The sequence below is a fragment of the Drosophila albomicans genome, chromosome 2R (assembly GCF_009650485.2).
Source record: "Drosophila albomicans strain 15112-1751.03 chromosome 2R, ASM965048v2, whole genome shotgun sequence".
Lineage (NCBI taxonomy): Eukaryota > Metazoa > Arthropoda > Insecta > Diptera > Drosophilidae > Drosophila > Drosophila albomicans.
The window spans coordinates 13,175,451-13,190,345 of record NC_047631.2 but is presented as its reverse complement, the minus strand read 5'-3'; the positions used below and the strand labels follow the sequence as shown (position 1 = coordinate 13,190,345).

General features: G+C 37.6%; 1 protein-coding gene across 7 annotated transcripts; it reads right to left on the bottom strand.

Annotated features, from left to right (window-relative positions):
- Window positions 1–978: 978 nt before the first annotated feature.
- On the bottom strand, window positions 979–13,603 carry LOC117573621 (neprilysin-2-like). Of its 7 annotated transcripts, XM_034256925.2 has the most exons (4): window positions 12,895–13,603; window positions 7,563–7,780; window positions 2,107–2,558; window positions 979–2,040 (listed from the first exon to the last, which is right to left on the bottom strand). In XM_034256925.2, exons 1-4 carry the CDS (start codon window positions 13,485–13,487, stop codon window positions 1,051–1,053), a joined length of 2,253 nt encoding a protein of 750 aa, XP_034112816.2. In that variant the 5' UTR covers window positions 13,488–13,603; the 3' UTR covers window positions 979–1,050. The 7 variants fall into 7 exon arrangements, with proteins under 7 accessions (XP_034112816.2, XP_051862452.1, XP_051862453.1 ...); XM_052006492.1 differs by lacking the exon at window positions 2,107–2,558 and having other exon boundaries at window positions 7,111–7,780; window positions 12,895–13,600; XM_052006490.1 differs by lacking the exons at window positions 979–2,040; window positions 2,107–2,558; window positions 7,563–7,780 and adding exons at window positions 5,725–7,044; window positions 7,111–7,446 and having other exon boundaries at window positions 12,561–13,592.
- Between the last annotated feature and the right edge of the window lie 1,292 nt (window positions 13,604–14,895).

Genomic DNA, 14,895 nt, shown 5'->3' with positions numbered 1-14,895 from the left:
TTTATTGATACGCGCCTAACTTTCGAAATTAGAATATTCTTAGCGGTCAATCGTATTTTAATTATCGATATTCCGATACATTTTTTACGGAAACTAGTCACACTAGTCTTCACTGTGTGCAGTCAATTTATAGCATATTTAGACCAAGTGCATCTGCTTGAATGATGCAATTCTATGATGCAAGTATTTACTCCAAAGTCGCGTTATTCAAACAGCTGTTTAGGGCTGCAAAAGTAAAAATATTAAGCCAAGAAAAAAATGATGCACCTTCATTCCTCTCTTACACACATCCGCTTAAGGAATAATGCGTCCTAAAGCTAAATTTAAAGAAAATTTCTATGATGCAGCTCAGTGTAAACAGCGTGATGCAGTTTTGGTGTACACTGTACACACTTCCTCACAGAATAGCATCAATGAAGCAAATGCACTTGGTCTAAAAAGAGCATTAAGCCATTCGTTTCCTGTATTTTGCTTTGATTCTTTAAGAATTGAAATGATATTTGAAATAATTTTAGAGTGCCAAAATTTTAAATGGAAATAATCAGCTCATACCGTCTAAATAGGGTGTTAATTTAGTTATGTATTTTAAAATTTTAAAGAAAATAAACCGAAACATATTTGTCTGAATATATTTATGTACTTCCAAAGCAACAAACGAAAATTACTAAAAAAAAAAAGATGGAACGCATCAAACACACTGAGTGATGATCAACCTAATATTGAGAACTAGTTTTTTATGAGTTGTTTAAAATAATTACTTGCTATACGCTTTAAAAAAAAAAAAATGTGAGTCGTACGTTGTTTGGTCGCCGTTATATTTCTCAGTTTTGAAAATTTTAACTTATAAGAAGGTGATATATGACAGTCAAGAAGTAAATTTGATAAAAAAATCAGCGAAACTTTTCGATTTTGAAATATATTTCTCAAATTAATCTATCGCTTAAATCAAAATACATTGCAATTTTGTTTTGTGTATCTTAACCGTATTATTTAGTCAGGCGATTTAAAAAGTTAAAGAATTATCAGTTTATTTTACCGAAACAAACACATTTACCAAATATGACATTTTCTATTGGGACTCATTGGGCTACCGACTGGACAGTTGTATGCCTTGGCGAAGTCCTCGCTGTTGCTCACAGCGCCAATCACACGGAACTTATCAACCGGATGCACGTCAGTCAGTTCCTCCCAATAGTGCTCCTCCTTGTACTCGGAGCACCAAACCTGGGCAAAGCCCAAAAAGAAGAGCTGCTCTGGTGCCAAGTCTATGCCGGGCATTTGTTCATTAGTAATGTCATACGACTCATCTCGTTTATGGAGCTGCTTGTGATGTGTTGTGTGAAGGCGATAAGCATTCATTGCCTTATATAGTCCACCAATATCAGCCATATTCTCATTCTTCGTATTATCACCATCGATAGTACGATTGATCTGCGGCACGTGATATTTGCTGTATTGATCTATAAAACATTGACGGCGATTATCGAACTCCTCAAACCAACTTCGTACTTCGCCTTTGCTATCAAAGACGGAGCCAACACTATTGAAACCATGAGACAGTTCGTGACCAACCAAATAACCGAATGTCCCATACTTTAGCGAATTGGGCCAATCATGATGATAGGCTGGCGGATGTAGCACCCCGGACATTACATTAATCGAATTGTCTACGTGATAATAGAATGCATTCACTTGCATACCCAGCAACATTTCCAACGGTTTTGTTTCGTTTGACAGCTGCTTGTAATGTATAGAATTGTAGCGCTTCATATATCTGCGGAATTTCCTTAAATTGATGATGCTTTGCGTATAACTGTCTGGCACAAAGATGAGGTTGTTCATTTCGCGTATGAGAAGTTGCGTTAGGTGCTCATCCTTAAACGAACCTATACGAGTTGTTATTTTTGACTCTTTTAACAATGCCTCCTTGCGAGTCTCTTCATCGATCCAGGTTGCATTATTGAGGACTTCATGTAGAAACTCACGCAATTCCTTCATTATCTCTAAGATATCCGATTGGGTTTCTTTGGTAAAATATTTCTGTTAAAATATAAATTTATGTTTAATTGATAATAGCTTTATTTAATACAAACGAAAGGAACTTACCGTATAGTAAAGTTTATCCAACAGATACGGCACTGAAGACTGCACTTCCAGTAGACAACTTTCGCGCTGAAACTTGGTTGATTTCAATTTGGGATCCATAGTAAACAGCAGCTTCATGGCCAGATAATTGGCAACGGCTTCTTTGTGCTCGTTGCACACTTTATTCAGCTCATGGTAATAGAAGTCGCTGAAGTGTTCAGGTGGATAAACACCGAAATGCTCCATTCCTCCCCAGACGATATCATAGTAATCTTTCCAACCCGGAAACAAATCCAAATCGTCGGTATCGGTGAGTCTTTCACGTTCAGCCTCATTTTCTGTAAGACGATCGGCAACCTGCAGTGCTTCACGCCAAAACGCAAACACTCCAGCTATCACATCGGCTGTCTTTTCCTCGGATAATCCATTGGCCGTCAGATATTCGTGCATGCGCTTCTCGTTGCGCTTGTATCCTTTGGTGTTATTGGTGGCGATGTTGTCGCTGTGAACGATAAAGTCGAAACCCAGCTCGGGCAGCTTGAAGTACGGTTGAAATGGGTATTTCGCAGTAATCTTTTCATAGATGAGACCAATGCCACCATAGCTCGTCAAATGTGCACTCATGTTAAACCAACTGAAATTCGAGGCTTGCCATGCTTCCCCGTCTAAAGCGGGAAATCCGCCAATCGACCTGATAAGCTTCAGATAGGCGGGATCAGCTGCTGGAAGTGGATAGAGCTTAGCATTCAAGCACGCGTTATAAAATTGTTGTGCAATCTTCATCTCATTTCCATAGCCCAGGTCGGTTGCAAGCTGTGTCTCTGATAGCAGCAACTGTTCACTAATATCGGCCAGAGTGTAAACGTTATCAAATAAATTGCTACGTTTATTTTCGGTTTGCCTTTCCGGTTTCACATTTTTCCAGTTGCCACATGCGTACTCATAGAAATCATCACATGGCTTCACAGTGAGATTCATATAGCTCAACATCTTGGTGGCATAGGATTTGAGGAACTCATTTTTGGCATCCGTTTTTGTGATTTTATTGTTCTCCAAATCGTTCTCACTATTCACTACCGCTTCTGTTGTTGCCGTGGGTTCCGTCGTTGGGAAAATGCTTTCAGTAGTGACTGCTACCTCTGAAACCGTTTTGGGATTGGAAGAATCTTCTACTAGCTGGACTACTTGTGTTTCGGAAATTGAATCTCCAGCTGGTTTGGCTATAACGCATGTTGAAAATAAGGCACTGAGCATCAGAATTGTACACATAAAGATCCATAAGCTCCTTCCATTCATAATCTCAAAGAAATTACTATCATCATTACGATTTAGCGAATCTTTTTTATGACCCTCGAAATATTTATGCGACTGTTTCATTCAAATATAAAAATATAACTGATTCACATACTTAATAGAATTATCAAGTCAGGCTGCTCTACGAATATATAGTACATATACATATATACGCTATAAGTAATGCACCCTGATGATAAGGAAATTATTCTGTTAATTCAAATACGGAATTTGTATGTTGATCACACGGACTTTTGCATTAGTGCTTGTTCGATAGATGCTTTCCTACTTTAATACTTATTTAATGCGTGCCAAAATTTAAAAATAATATTCCTCATGGCTCAAGTTTGCTTAGGTTGAAGTGGTAGTTTCAACGGAAGCATTGACCTTGTGAGCTCAATAACTTAGCAAGAATTGATGCTTTCTTGACAAAAGCCTACAGCCCTCTGAGTCAAAGTCGAACTTAAACAAGAAGCTTCTAAGTAACTTATCCGGAGCTGCAATAGCACCTGATAAGATGTTTCAGTGGTTTTTTGGTTTCGGGCTCGTAGCATTTCCTACATTGATCTCTTCGGATGATATTCGGCACTCAGACAGTGGCTACGCAGCTTAGCTGATAACAAAGATGTTTATTCGATTATTAGAAGACCTTATAACATTTCTGCTGTATTAGATTTGGGGTCTGTGTTTGAAACAGTAAACAAAGAATCCCATATTCCCCTCCATTTTCAAAGCTTCTGCGAAGCTGTTAAAGGCATTGCGGATACCAAGTTCACTCTGCCAACTTACCAGGTTTCTAAATGATAATATTTAATTGGTCAGTAGAGGTGAAAGCAATGGTGTATTTATTTTAGCCTGACCACAGCGAAGAAACCTCAAAATTCCATTGGTGGTGTAGAAAAAATGAGATGTAGATGTTATTAGATCAAGATTTTATTTTAGAATTCTCTTCTATAAAGTGCCTCAAAGAACATTAAAAGCTTTGAGTTAGAAAATACAAAGTTCTTATTATCAAGTGGAGAAAATTGTATACCTTTAAAACTACAAATCCTATTATGAGATTAACATGTTAGAAATAGAAGCAAAACGGTGCGGTATTTTTGTTAAAATTAAGATACTAAAATACTAAAATTAATATACTACATTCAATTTTTTTATTTTTTATTTCTTAATAATTTGTAATTTTCTGGAACTATTATTATTTATTATATTTTTAGAAAAGTGTTCTTAGTTTTAATTGTTTGAACTTAAAGCGGTCTAATTTTAAAACTACAATTTTTTAGATAATTTTAAAAACTAGTTATTTGGGTTCAAATTAATCCGGAAGGTAAGAAAATTTGTATTATTAATTATATTCAATAAATACTATTACGGAATACTCACCACTGAATAGCGCCAGATGAATCTCCGGATTCATGTCTAGTCGATCGCTTCGAATCGATACTGGGCCACATAATACTACAAGGCTTTGCTGACAGTTGCAAAGGTCTCGCAAAGCAAATTAAGAAACCTTGAGTTCATATCGGCCATAGTTAAGGTTATTATAGAGATTATCATTTTCATGTCAGCGAGAAACGAACCAATTGTAAACCTGCATGACTTGATGGCGACTCCTCCCACATAGGGTTGTGCTTTGAGAGAACATAGACTGAATGAATCGTCTTTTATAAACAAAATATAGAAATATAAAGGAAATTTTGGCTTTTACTTCGGATATGCCGCGCCCTCTGCTGATCAAATCGCTTTGAGATGAAGATACATTGCGTTTGTAGATCAATGAATCACTATAGTGAGCGTATATACCCTTTACACGGATCAATTAGTTATCGGAACATATGCTTTCTAAGCTGCATTTTAAAATGATCACCTAATATTTAACCTAAATAATTTTTGCTGATGTAATGTTCGGCATCTAATCAAAATACTGTTTGTGCCATAAGATTTTTTGAAATATAACATATTTCTCTTTATACCCGCTACCCATAGTGTAACTTTGTGCCGGCAGGAAATGTATGTAACAGGTAGAACAAAGTTAACTATATATATTCTTGATCAGCGTCAACAGCCGAGAGATCTAGCCATGTCCATCTGTCCGCCTGTGTGTCTGTCCGTCCGTCCGTATGAAACACTGGATCTCAAAGACTATAAGAGATAGAACTATAATTTTTTTCGACAGCATTTGTTATGTTTGCACGCAGATCAAGTTTGTTTCAAATTTTTTCCACGCCCACTTCCGCCCCCGCAAATCAAAAAAATCGAATAACAAGCGTCGAAGTTATTAAAGAAATACTTTTGTATGGGCAAAAACGCCCACTTACTAGGGGTCTTAGTTGCTTTGGCTGACAATCTGGTATATTGTGCCGTCTATGGAATATTTTGAATGCGGTATTTTATTCAAAATGGGTAGCGGGTACCTCACAGTCGAGTACACTCGACTGTAGCTTTCTTACTTGTTTGAATTGTCACAACTAGCTGTTGAATAAACGCCTTTTAAATTAAAAACTAAAAAGTATTTTATTCCAAATTTCAGAATCATAGCACAAATTTCGTTTTCGAAATCATCATTATTAAATAGACTTGCTTTCTGCAAATACCCGAAGTCAACCAACTCATGTTGTTTATGGTAAAATGTCGGCATCTGCTTTGGAATCTCTGAAATATTCACCAGATATGACATTTTGTGTTGGGATTCATTGGGCTACCGACTGGACAATTGTATGCCTTGGCAAAGTCCTCGCTGTTACTGAGAGCGCCAATTATACGAAACTTGTCAATGGTATGCTCATCGGTCAGTTCTTTCCAATAATGCTCCTCCTTGTAGTCGGCACAAAACATCTGACCAAAACCCAGAAAAAAGAGCTGCTCTGGTGACAAGTCCATACCAGGCATTTGTTCGTTTGGCATGTCATAAGACACATCTTGTTCATGGAGCTGCTTCTGATGCTTCGTGTGAAGACGATAGGCATTTATTGCCTCATATAGTCCACCAATGTCGGCCATATTCTCATCCTTCGTTTTATCACCGTCGATAGTACGATTGATCTGAGGCACGTGATATTTGCCGTATTGATCTATAAAACATTGACGGCGATTATTGAACTCGTCAGAGAACATTTTGCTCCACCAGTTTCGTACTTCGCCCTTGCTATCAATGCGGGAACCATCGCTATCGAAAGCATGAGACAGTTCGTGGCCAACCAAATAACCAAATGTCCCATACTTTAGCGAATTGGGCCAATCATGATGATAGGCTGGCGGATGTAGCACCCCGGACATTACATTAATCGAATTGTCCACGATGTAGTAGAATGCATTCACTTGCATACCCAGCAACAGTTCCAACGGTTTTGTTTCGTTTGACAGCTGCTTGTAATGTATAGAATTATAGCGCTTCATATATCTGCGGAATTTCCTTAAATTGATGATGCTTTGCGTGTAACTGTCTGGCACAAAGGTGAGATTGTTCATTTCGCGTATGAGAAGCTGCGTTAGGTGCTCATCCTTAAACGAACCCATACGTGATGTCATTGTTGACTCTTTTAACAATGCCTCCTTGCGAGTCTCTTCATCGATCCATGTTGCATTATTGAGAACTTCATGCAGAAACTCACGCAATTCCTTCATTATCTCTAAGATATCCGATTGGGTTTCTTTGGTAAAATATTTCTGTTAAAATATAAATTTATGTTTAATTGATCAAAGCTTGATTTAATACAAACGAAAGGAACTTACCGTATAGTAAAGTTTATCCAACAGATACGGCACTGAAGACTGCACTTCCAGTAGACAACTTTCGCGCTGGAATTTGGTTGATTTCAGTTTGGAATCCATAGTAAACAGCAGCTTCATGGCCAGATAATTGGAAACGGCTTCTTTGTGCTTGTCGCACACTTTATCCAGCTCATAGTAATAGAAGTCGCAGAAGTGGAGGAATGGATTTTCTCCAAAATGCTCAACACCGCCCCAAACGATTTCATAGTAATCTTTCCAACCCGGAAACCAATCCAAATCCTCGATATTGGTGAGTATATCACATTTTTCTTCATTCTCATTAAAACGATCAGCAACCTGCAACGCTTCACGCCAAAAGGCAAACACTCCAGCTATCACATCGGCTGTCTTTTCCTCGGATAATCCATTGGCCGTCAAATATTCGTGCATACGCTTCTCGTTGCGCTTGTAACCTTTGGTGTCATTGGTGGCGATGTTGTCGCTGTGAACGATAAAGTCGAAACCCAGTTCGGGCAGCTTGAAATACGGTTGAAATGGATGCTTCCCAATAATATCTTCATAGATCAGACCCACACCTCCGTAGTTCGTCAAATGAGCGCTCATGTTGAACCAACTGAAATTCGAGGCTTGCCATGCTTCCCCGTCTATAGCGGGAAATCCACCAATCGACCTGATAAGCTTCAGATAAGCGGGGTCAGCTGCTGGAAGCGGAAAGAGCTCAGCGTTTAAGCACGCGTTATAAAATTGTTGCGCAATTTTCACCTCATTTCTATAGCCCAGGTCGATTGCAAGCTGTGTCTCTGATAGCAGCAGCTGTTCACTTACATCAGCCAGGGTATAGACAATTTCCATAAAATTGCTTTGCTTACGTTCCGTTTCTCTTTCCGGTTTCACATTTTTCCAGTTGCCACATGCGTACTCATAGAAGTCATCACATGGCTTCACAGTGAGATTCATATAGCTCAACATCTTGTGGCATAAGACTTGAGGAAATCGTTTTTGGCATCCGTATTTGTGATTTTATTGTTCTCCAAATCGTTCTCACTGTTCACTACCGCTTCTGTTGTTGCCGTGGGTTCCGTCGTTGTGAAAATGCTTTCAGTAGTGACTGCTACCTCTGAAACCGTTTTGGGATTGGAAGAATCTTCTACTAGCTGGACTACTTGTGCTTCGGAAATTGAATCTCCAGCTGGTTTGGCTATAACGCATGTTGAAAATAAGGCACTGAAACATCAGAATTGTACACATAAAGATCCATAAGCTCCTTCCATTCATAATCTCAAAGAAATTACTATTCATCATTACGATTTAGCGAATCTTTTTTATGACCCTCAGAATAATTATGCGACTGTTTCATTCAAATATAAAAATATAACTGATTCACATACTTAATAGAATTATCAAGTCAGGCTGCTCTACGAATATATAGTACATATACATATATACGCTATAAGTAATTCACCCCGGTGATAAGGAAATTATTCTGTTAATTCAAATACGGAATTTGTATGTTGATCACACGGACTTTTGCATTAGTGCTTGTTCGATAGATGCTTTCCTACTTTAATACTTATTTAATGCGCGCCAAAATTTAAAAATGATATTCCTCATGGCTCAAGTTTGCTTAGGTTGAAGTGGTAGTTGCAACGGAGACTAAGCATTGACCTTGTGAGCTCAATAACTTAGCAAGAATTGATGCTTTCTTGACAAAAGCCTACAGCCCTCTGAGGAGTAGTCGCGAAACATCAAAGTCGAACTTAAACAAGAAGCTTCTAAGTAACTTGTGCGGAGCTGCAATAGCACCTGATAAGATGTTTCAGTGGTTTTTTGGTTTCGGGCTCGTAGCATTTCCTACATTGATCTCTTCGGATGATATTCGGCACTCAGACAGTGGCTACGCAGCTAAGCTGATAACAAAGATGTTTATACGATTATAAGGTGATCTTATAACATTTCTGCTGTATGAGATTTGGGGTCTGTGTTTCGGGCAGAAAACAAAGAATCCCATTCTGCGAAGCTGTTAAAGGAATTGTGGACACCAAGTTCACTCTGCCAACTTACCAGGTTTCTAAATGATAATATTTAATTGGTCAGTAGAGGTGAAAGCAATGGTATATATATAAAATTGTATACCTTTAACCACAAATTTTATTATAAGATTTACACGTAAAAAATAAAAGCCAAACGTGCGGTATTTTTGTTAAAATATACGAAATTAATATACTAAAGAAATCTAAAAGGTACTACATTTAGCTTTAATGCTATTTCTTATTTCTTAAATAACTCCAACAATTTGTAATTTTCTGGAATCAATATTATTTATTTAGATAAATGTTATTAGTTTTAATTGTTTGAACTTAAAGCCGTTTCGATTTTAAGACTACAATTTTTTAGATAATTTTAAAAACTAGTTATTTGGGTTCGAATTAATCCGGAAGGTAAGAAAATTGTTATTATTAATTTATTCAATAAATACTATTACGGAATACTCACCACTGAATCGCGCCACATGAATCCGGAGATTCATCTGGCGATCTAGTAGATCGCTTCGAATCGATACTGGGCCACATAATACTACAAGGCTTTGCTGACAGTTGCAAAGGTCTCGCAAAGCAAATTAAGAAACCTTGAGTTCATATCGGCCATAGTTAAGGTTATTATAGAGATTATCATTTTCATGTCAGCGAGAAACGAACCAATTGTAAACCTGCATGACATGATGGCGACTCCTGTCACATAGGGTTGTTCTTTGAGAGAACATAGACTGAATGAATCGTATTTTAATTTTTGTTATCACATCATCACATGAAACTACACGAACACCACAAAACAACAATATAACAAACTTCTCAAATTGCCACATGCCACATAAATCATGCTACACACATATAGAAAAATAAACGAAATGTTGCCTTTTACTTCGGATATGCCGATCAAGTTTAATTTCAAAGCTATCGAATCGCTTTGAGATGAAGATACATTGCGCTTGTAGATCAATGAATCACTACCCTTTACACGGATCAATTAGTTATCAGAACATAAGCTGCCCCTGAACGACATAGGGGAAGAAATATGGCACATTTTAAAATTATCACCTAATATTTAATCTAAATAATTTTTGTTAATGTAATGTTCGGCATCTAATCAAAATACTGTTTGTGCCATAACATTTTTTGAGATATACTATATTCCTTTTTATACCCGCTACCTATAGGGTAGAAGGGTATTATAACTTTGTGCCGATAGGAAATGTATGTAACAGGTAGAAGGAGGCATCTCCGACCCTATAAAGTATATATATTCTTGATTAGCGTCAACAGCCGAGACGATCTAGCCATGTCTGTCTGTCCGTCTGTGTGTCTGTCCGCCTGTCCGTATGAACACCTAATTTTTTTTCGACAGCATTTGTTATGTTTGCACGCAGATCAAGTTTGTTTCAAAATTTTGCCACGAACACTTCCACCCCCGCAAATAAAAAAAAATCGAATAACAAGCGTAATTTTGAAGCTAGAGTTTGGAATATACAATAATAACTATAGTAGTTATGATTCCTGAAAATATGGTTGCGGTCAGATAAAATTTGTCCAAGTTATTAAAGAAATTCTTTTGTATGGACAAAAACGCCTACTTACTAGGGGTCTTAGTTGCTTTGGCTGACAATCTGGTATATTGAGCCGTCTATGGTATATTTTGATTGCGGTACTATATCGATATACCACATATATCATTTGGTATATTTTTAGTAGTTTTGTAGTATATTCTGTATATTTTGAGAATTATACCGCAAAATATATTGCTTTTATTCAAAATGGGTAGCGGGTATCTCACAGTCGAGTACACTCGTTTTCTTACTTGTTTTAATTGTCACAACTAGCTGTATAATATACGCCTATTAAATTAAAAACTAGAAAAAATTATAAAAGAGAATAGTAATTTTTTGTATTTTTGTATTGTAGAATCATAACACAAATTGCTTTTTGTTTTCGTAAATCAACCAATAGTAGAATAGAACCAATAATAAGTAGAATAGTAAAATGTAAACATCTGCTTCGGAATCTGTGAAATATTCACCAGATATGACATTTCATATTGGGATTCATTGGACTGCCGACTGGACAGTTGTATGCTTTGGCAAAGTCCTCGCTGTTGCTAACAGCGCCAATTACACGAAACTTGCCCATTGTATGCCTACTGGTCAGCTCATCCCAGAAATGCTCCTCCTTATAGTCGGCACAATATATTTGCGCAAAGCCTAAAAAGAAGAGCTGCTCTGGTGAAAAGTCCATACCGGGCATTTGTTCATTAGTCATATCATATGACATTTTTTTCGTGTGAATGCGATAAGCATTCATTGCCTCATATAGTCCACCAATATCAGCCATATTCTCATTCTTCGTTTTGTCGCCGTTTATGTAACGATTGATCTCCGAAACATAATATTTATTGTACTGATCTATGAAACATTGGGTGCGATTTTTGAACTTCGCAATGGACTTGTAGCTCCACCACCTTCGGTGTTCGCCCTTGCTATCAAAGACGGAGCCAACGCTATCGAAACCATGAGACAGTTCGTGGCCAACCAAATAACCGAATGTGCCATACTTCAGCGAATTGGGCCAATCATGATGATAGGCTGGCGGATGTAGCACCCCGGACATTACATTAATCGAATTGTCTACGTGATAGTAGAATGCATTCACTTGCATACCCAGCAAGAATTCCAGTGGCTTCGTCTCTTTCGAAAGTTGCTTGTGGTGTATGGAATTGTAGCGCTTCATATATTGGCAGAATTTCCTTAAATTGATGATGCTTTGCGTATAACTGTCTGACACAAAGGTGAGATTGTTCATTTCGCGTATGAGAAGTTGGGTTAGGTGCTCATCCTTAAATGAACCCATACGTGATGTCATTTTTGACTCTTTTAACAATGCCTCCTTGCGAGTCTCTTCATCGATCCAGGTTGCATTATTGAGGACTTCATGTATAAACTCACGCAATTCCTTCATTATCTCTAAGATATCCGATTGGGTTTCTTTGGTAAAATATTTCTGTTAAAATATAAATTGATGTTTAATTGATAATAGCTTTATTTAATACAAACGAAAGGAACTTACCGTATAGTAAAGTTTATCCAACAGATACGGCACTGAAGACTGCACTTCCAGTAGACAACTTTCGCGCTGAAACTTGGTTGATTTCAATTTGGAATCCATAGTAAACAACAGCTTCATGGCCAGATAATTGGCAACGGCTTCTTTGTGCTTGTCGCACACTTTATCCAGTTCAATGTAATAGAAGTCGCAGAAGTGTTCAGGTGGATAAACACCGAAATGCTCCATTCCTCCCCAGACGATATCATAGTAATCTTTCCAACCCGAAAACAACTTCAAGCTTTCAGTTCTGGTAAGTTCTTCACATTTTTCATCATTTTCATTAAAACGATCTGCAACCTGCAACGCTTCACGCCAAAAGGCAAACACTCCAGCTATCACATCGGCTGTCTTTTCCTCGGATAATCCATTGGCCGTCAGATATTCGTGCATGCGCTTCTCGTTGCGCTTGTATCCTTTGGTATCATTGGTGGCGATGTTGTCGCTGTGAACGATAAAGTCGAAACCCAGCTCGGGCAGCTTGAAATACGGTTGAAATGGATGCACCCCAATAATATCTTCATAGATCAGACTCATGCTTCCGTAGTTCGTCAAATGAGCGCTCATGTTGAACCAGCTGAAATTCGAGGCTTGCCATGCTTCCCCGTCTATAGCGGGAAATCCGCCAATCGACCTGATAAGCTTCAGATAAGCGGGGTCAGCTGCTGGAAGCGGATAGAGCTCAGCGTTTAAGCACGCGTTATAAAATTGTTGTGCAATCTGCATCTCATTTCCATAGCCCAAGTCGGTTGCAAGCTGTGTCTCTGATAGCAGCAGCTGTTCGCTTATATCGGCCAGGGTATAGACAATTTCCATTAAATTGCTTTCTTTAATATTGGTTTGCTTTTCCGGTTTCACATTCTTCCAGTTTCCACAAGCGTACTCATAGAAATCGTCACATGGCATCACGGTGTGATTCATATAGCTCAACATCTTGGTGGCATAAGACTTAAGGAAATCGTTTTTGACATCCGTATTTGTGATTTTATTGTCATCCAAATCATTTTCACTATTCCCTTTTGTTCCAACCACAGGTTCCGTCGTTGGGGAAATGCTTTCAGTAGTGATCGTTATCTGAGAAACTGTGTTCAGATTGAAGTAGTTTTCTACACCTGTTTTTGAAGTTGAATCTCCAGATGGCTTGGCTACAACGCCTATTGACAATAAGGCGCTGAGCATCAAAACAATATACAAGACAAATGATAAGCTGTTTGCCATCCTAATCATTATTACGATTCGTATTCACTTAAATGGTGAATCGTATTTTTATATAGTATTCAGTAGATTGTTGACATCGGCACTATTGTATGACTGATTCATTCAAATTGAAAAATACAACTGATCCATGAGCTGAAAAAAACTATCAATTCAGGGTGCTATTCGCATGTATATTACACATATACGAGTATAAACAGTTATACGTAATGCTCGCTTTTGATAAGGAAATTTCTGTTATTAATCCATAGTACAGTGATGAACTGGAACCTAATGAGCGCCTGACACTGGATGATCCTACCGAAAATTTGTATGACAAATTAAGGGAGTTGAGAGTTTTCCTTGAGGTTGTCGTTTGTCATCTCATATCTGACCCAAATTTCAATTGCACATAAATTTCTCTTTAGAGCGTTTTAAGGGATACCAAGATTTAATTATAGCTTGGCTAGAAACAAAGATAAGGTCAACTTTTGACTTTCCTGCTACTGTGATCTAGGAGTTTGTAGAGGTTTAGGGACCTTGGTTGACTATATGTATATCCATTATCTTTTTATCATCCGTGAAGGTGTTGAAGGAATCTGGGATACCAAGTCCTCTCTTCCAAATTAATAGTATTTTAGCCTTCGCGCCAATGGTACTGTGGGGCGGTAGGATACCTCCTTGTGGAATGCCAAGAAGGTACGTTTCTTTATAATAGTCGAGTCACTCAATTCAACTACCACTTGCTTATCATTGAGGAAATGATAAATCCTTTAGTGGACACTAGGAACTGTGTTAACAGCGGTTACTCATTTTGAGGTAGACAGCGGCTTTCCTACTCTGGAGGTATGATGTTTTAGGCCCTCAAAGTTGACCTTTTTGAGGTGCAAACTTCTTGTAAATGATCGAGAGAGACTTATATTCATCAAGGAAGTAGACGTCAACAAAAATATTTATTGATACTTTTTCTAGGGCTAGTTTAAATATATAAAAAAATAGTAGGTTGCATTTTCAAAAATATTTAGTACACGTTGATCTTGACAACTTAGCTCTTGAGGCTAAGAAGAAATAGTTACGAAGCAGAAATAGTTACGATTTTTGGTACATACAATTATAACTCTAGTCTATAATTCCTTGGTTACGATCAAAGTTATTTAAGGAATGGTTTCATATGACGAAATTGCTTTTAGTTGATAACTGTATGGTATGAACGTGATAGTATATCAATATACGAATTATAGACTTCCCTATAATTTAGTATTTTTGGTATATTAACTGGGTATATTCTTAGAATATCACTGCACTATTTTACATTTTTTAAAAAAGGGGTAACGGATATACATTCGACTAAAAATTATTGGCATATAATTTGATACCAATGCAAAATTTCCTAACGGATGAGTTTATTTTATTCTAACGCATTCATATAACATAGGACTGC

Coding starts and splice junctions, on each gene's coding strand:
- LOC117573621 (XM_052006491.1), bottom strand. CDS start 13,487: ATGATTAGGATGGCAAACAGCTTATCATTTGTCTTGTATATTGTTTTG. Junction 7,045..12,224: donor TGGATAAACTTTACTATACG/GTAAGTTCCTTT, acceptor ATATTTTAACAG/AAATATTTTACCAAAGAAAC.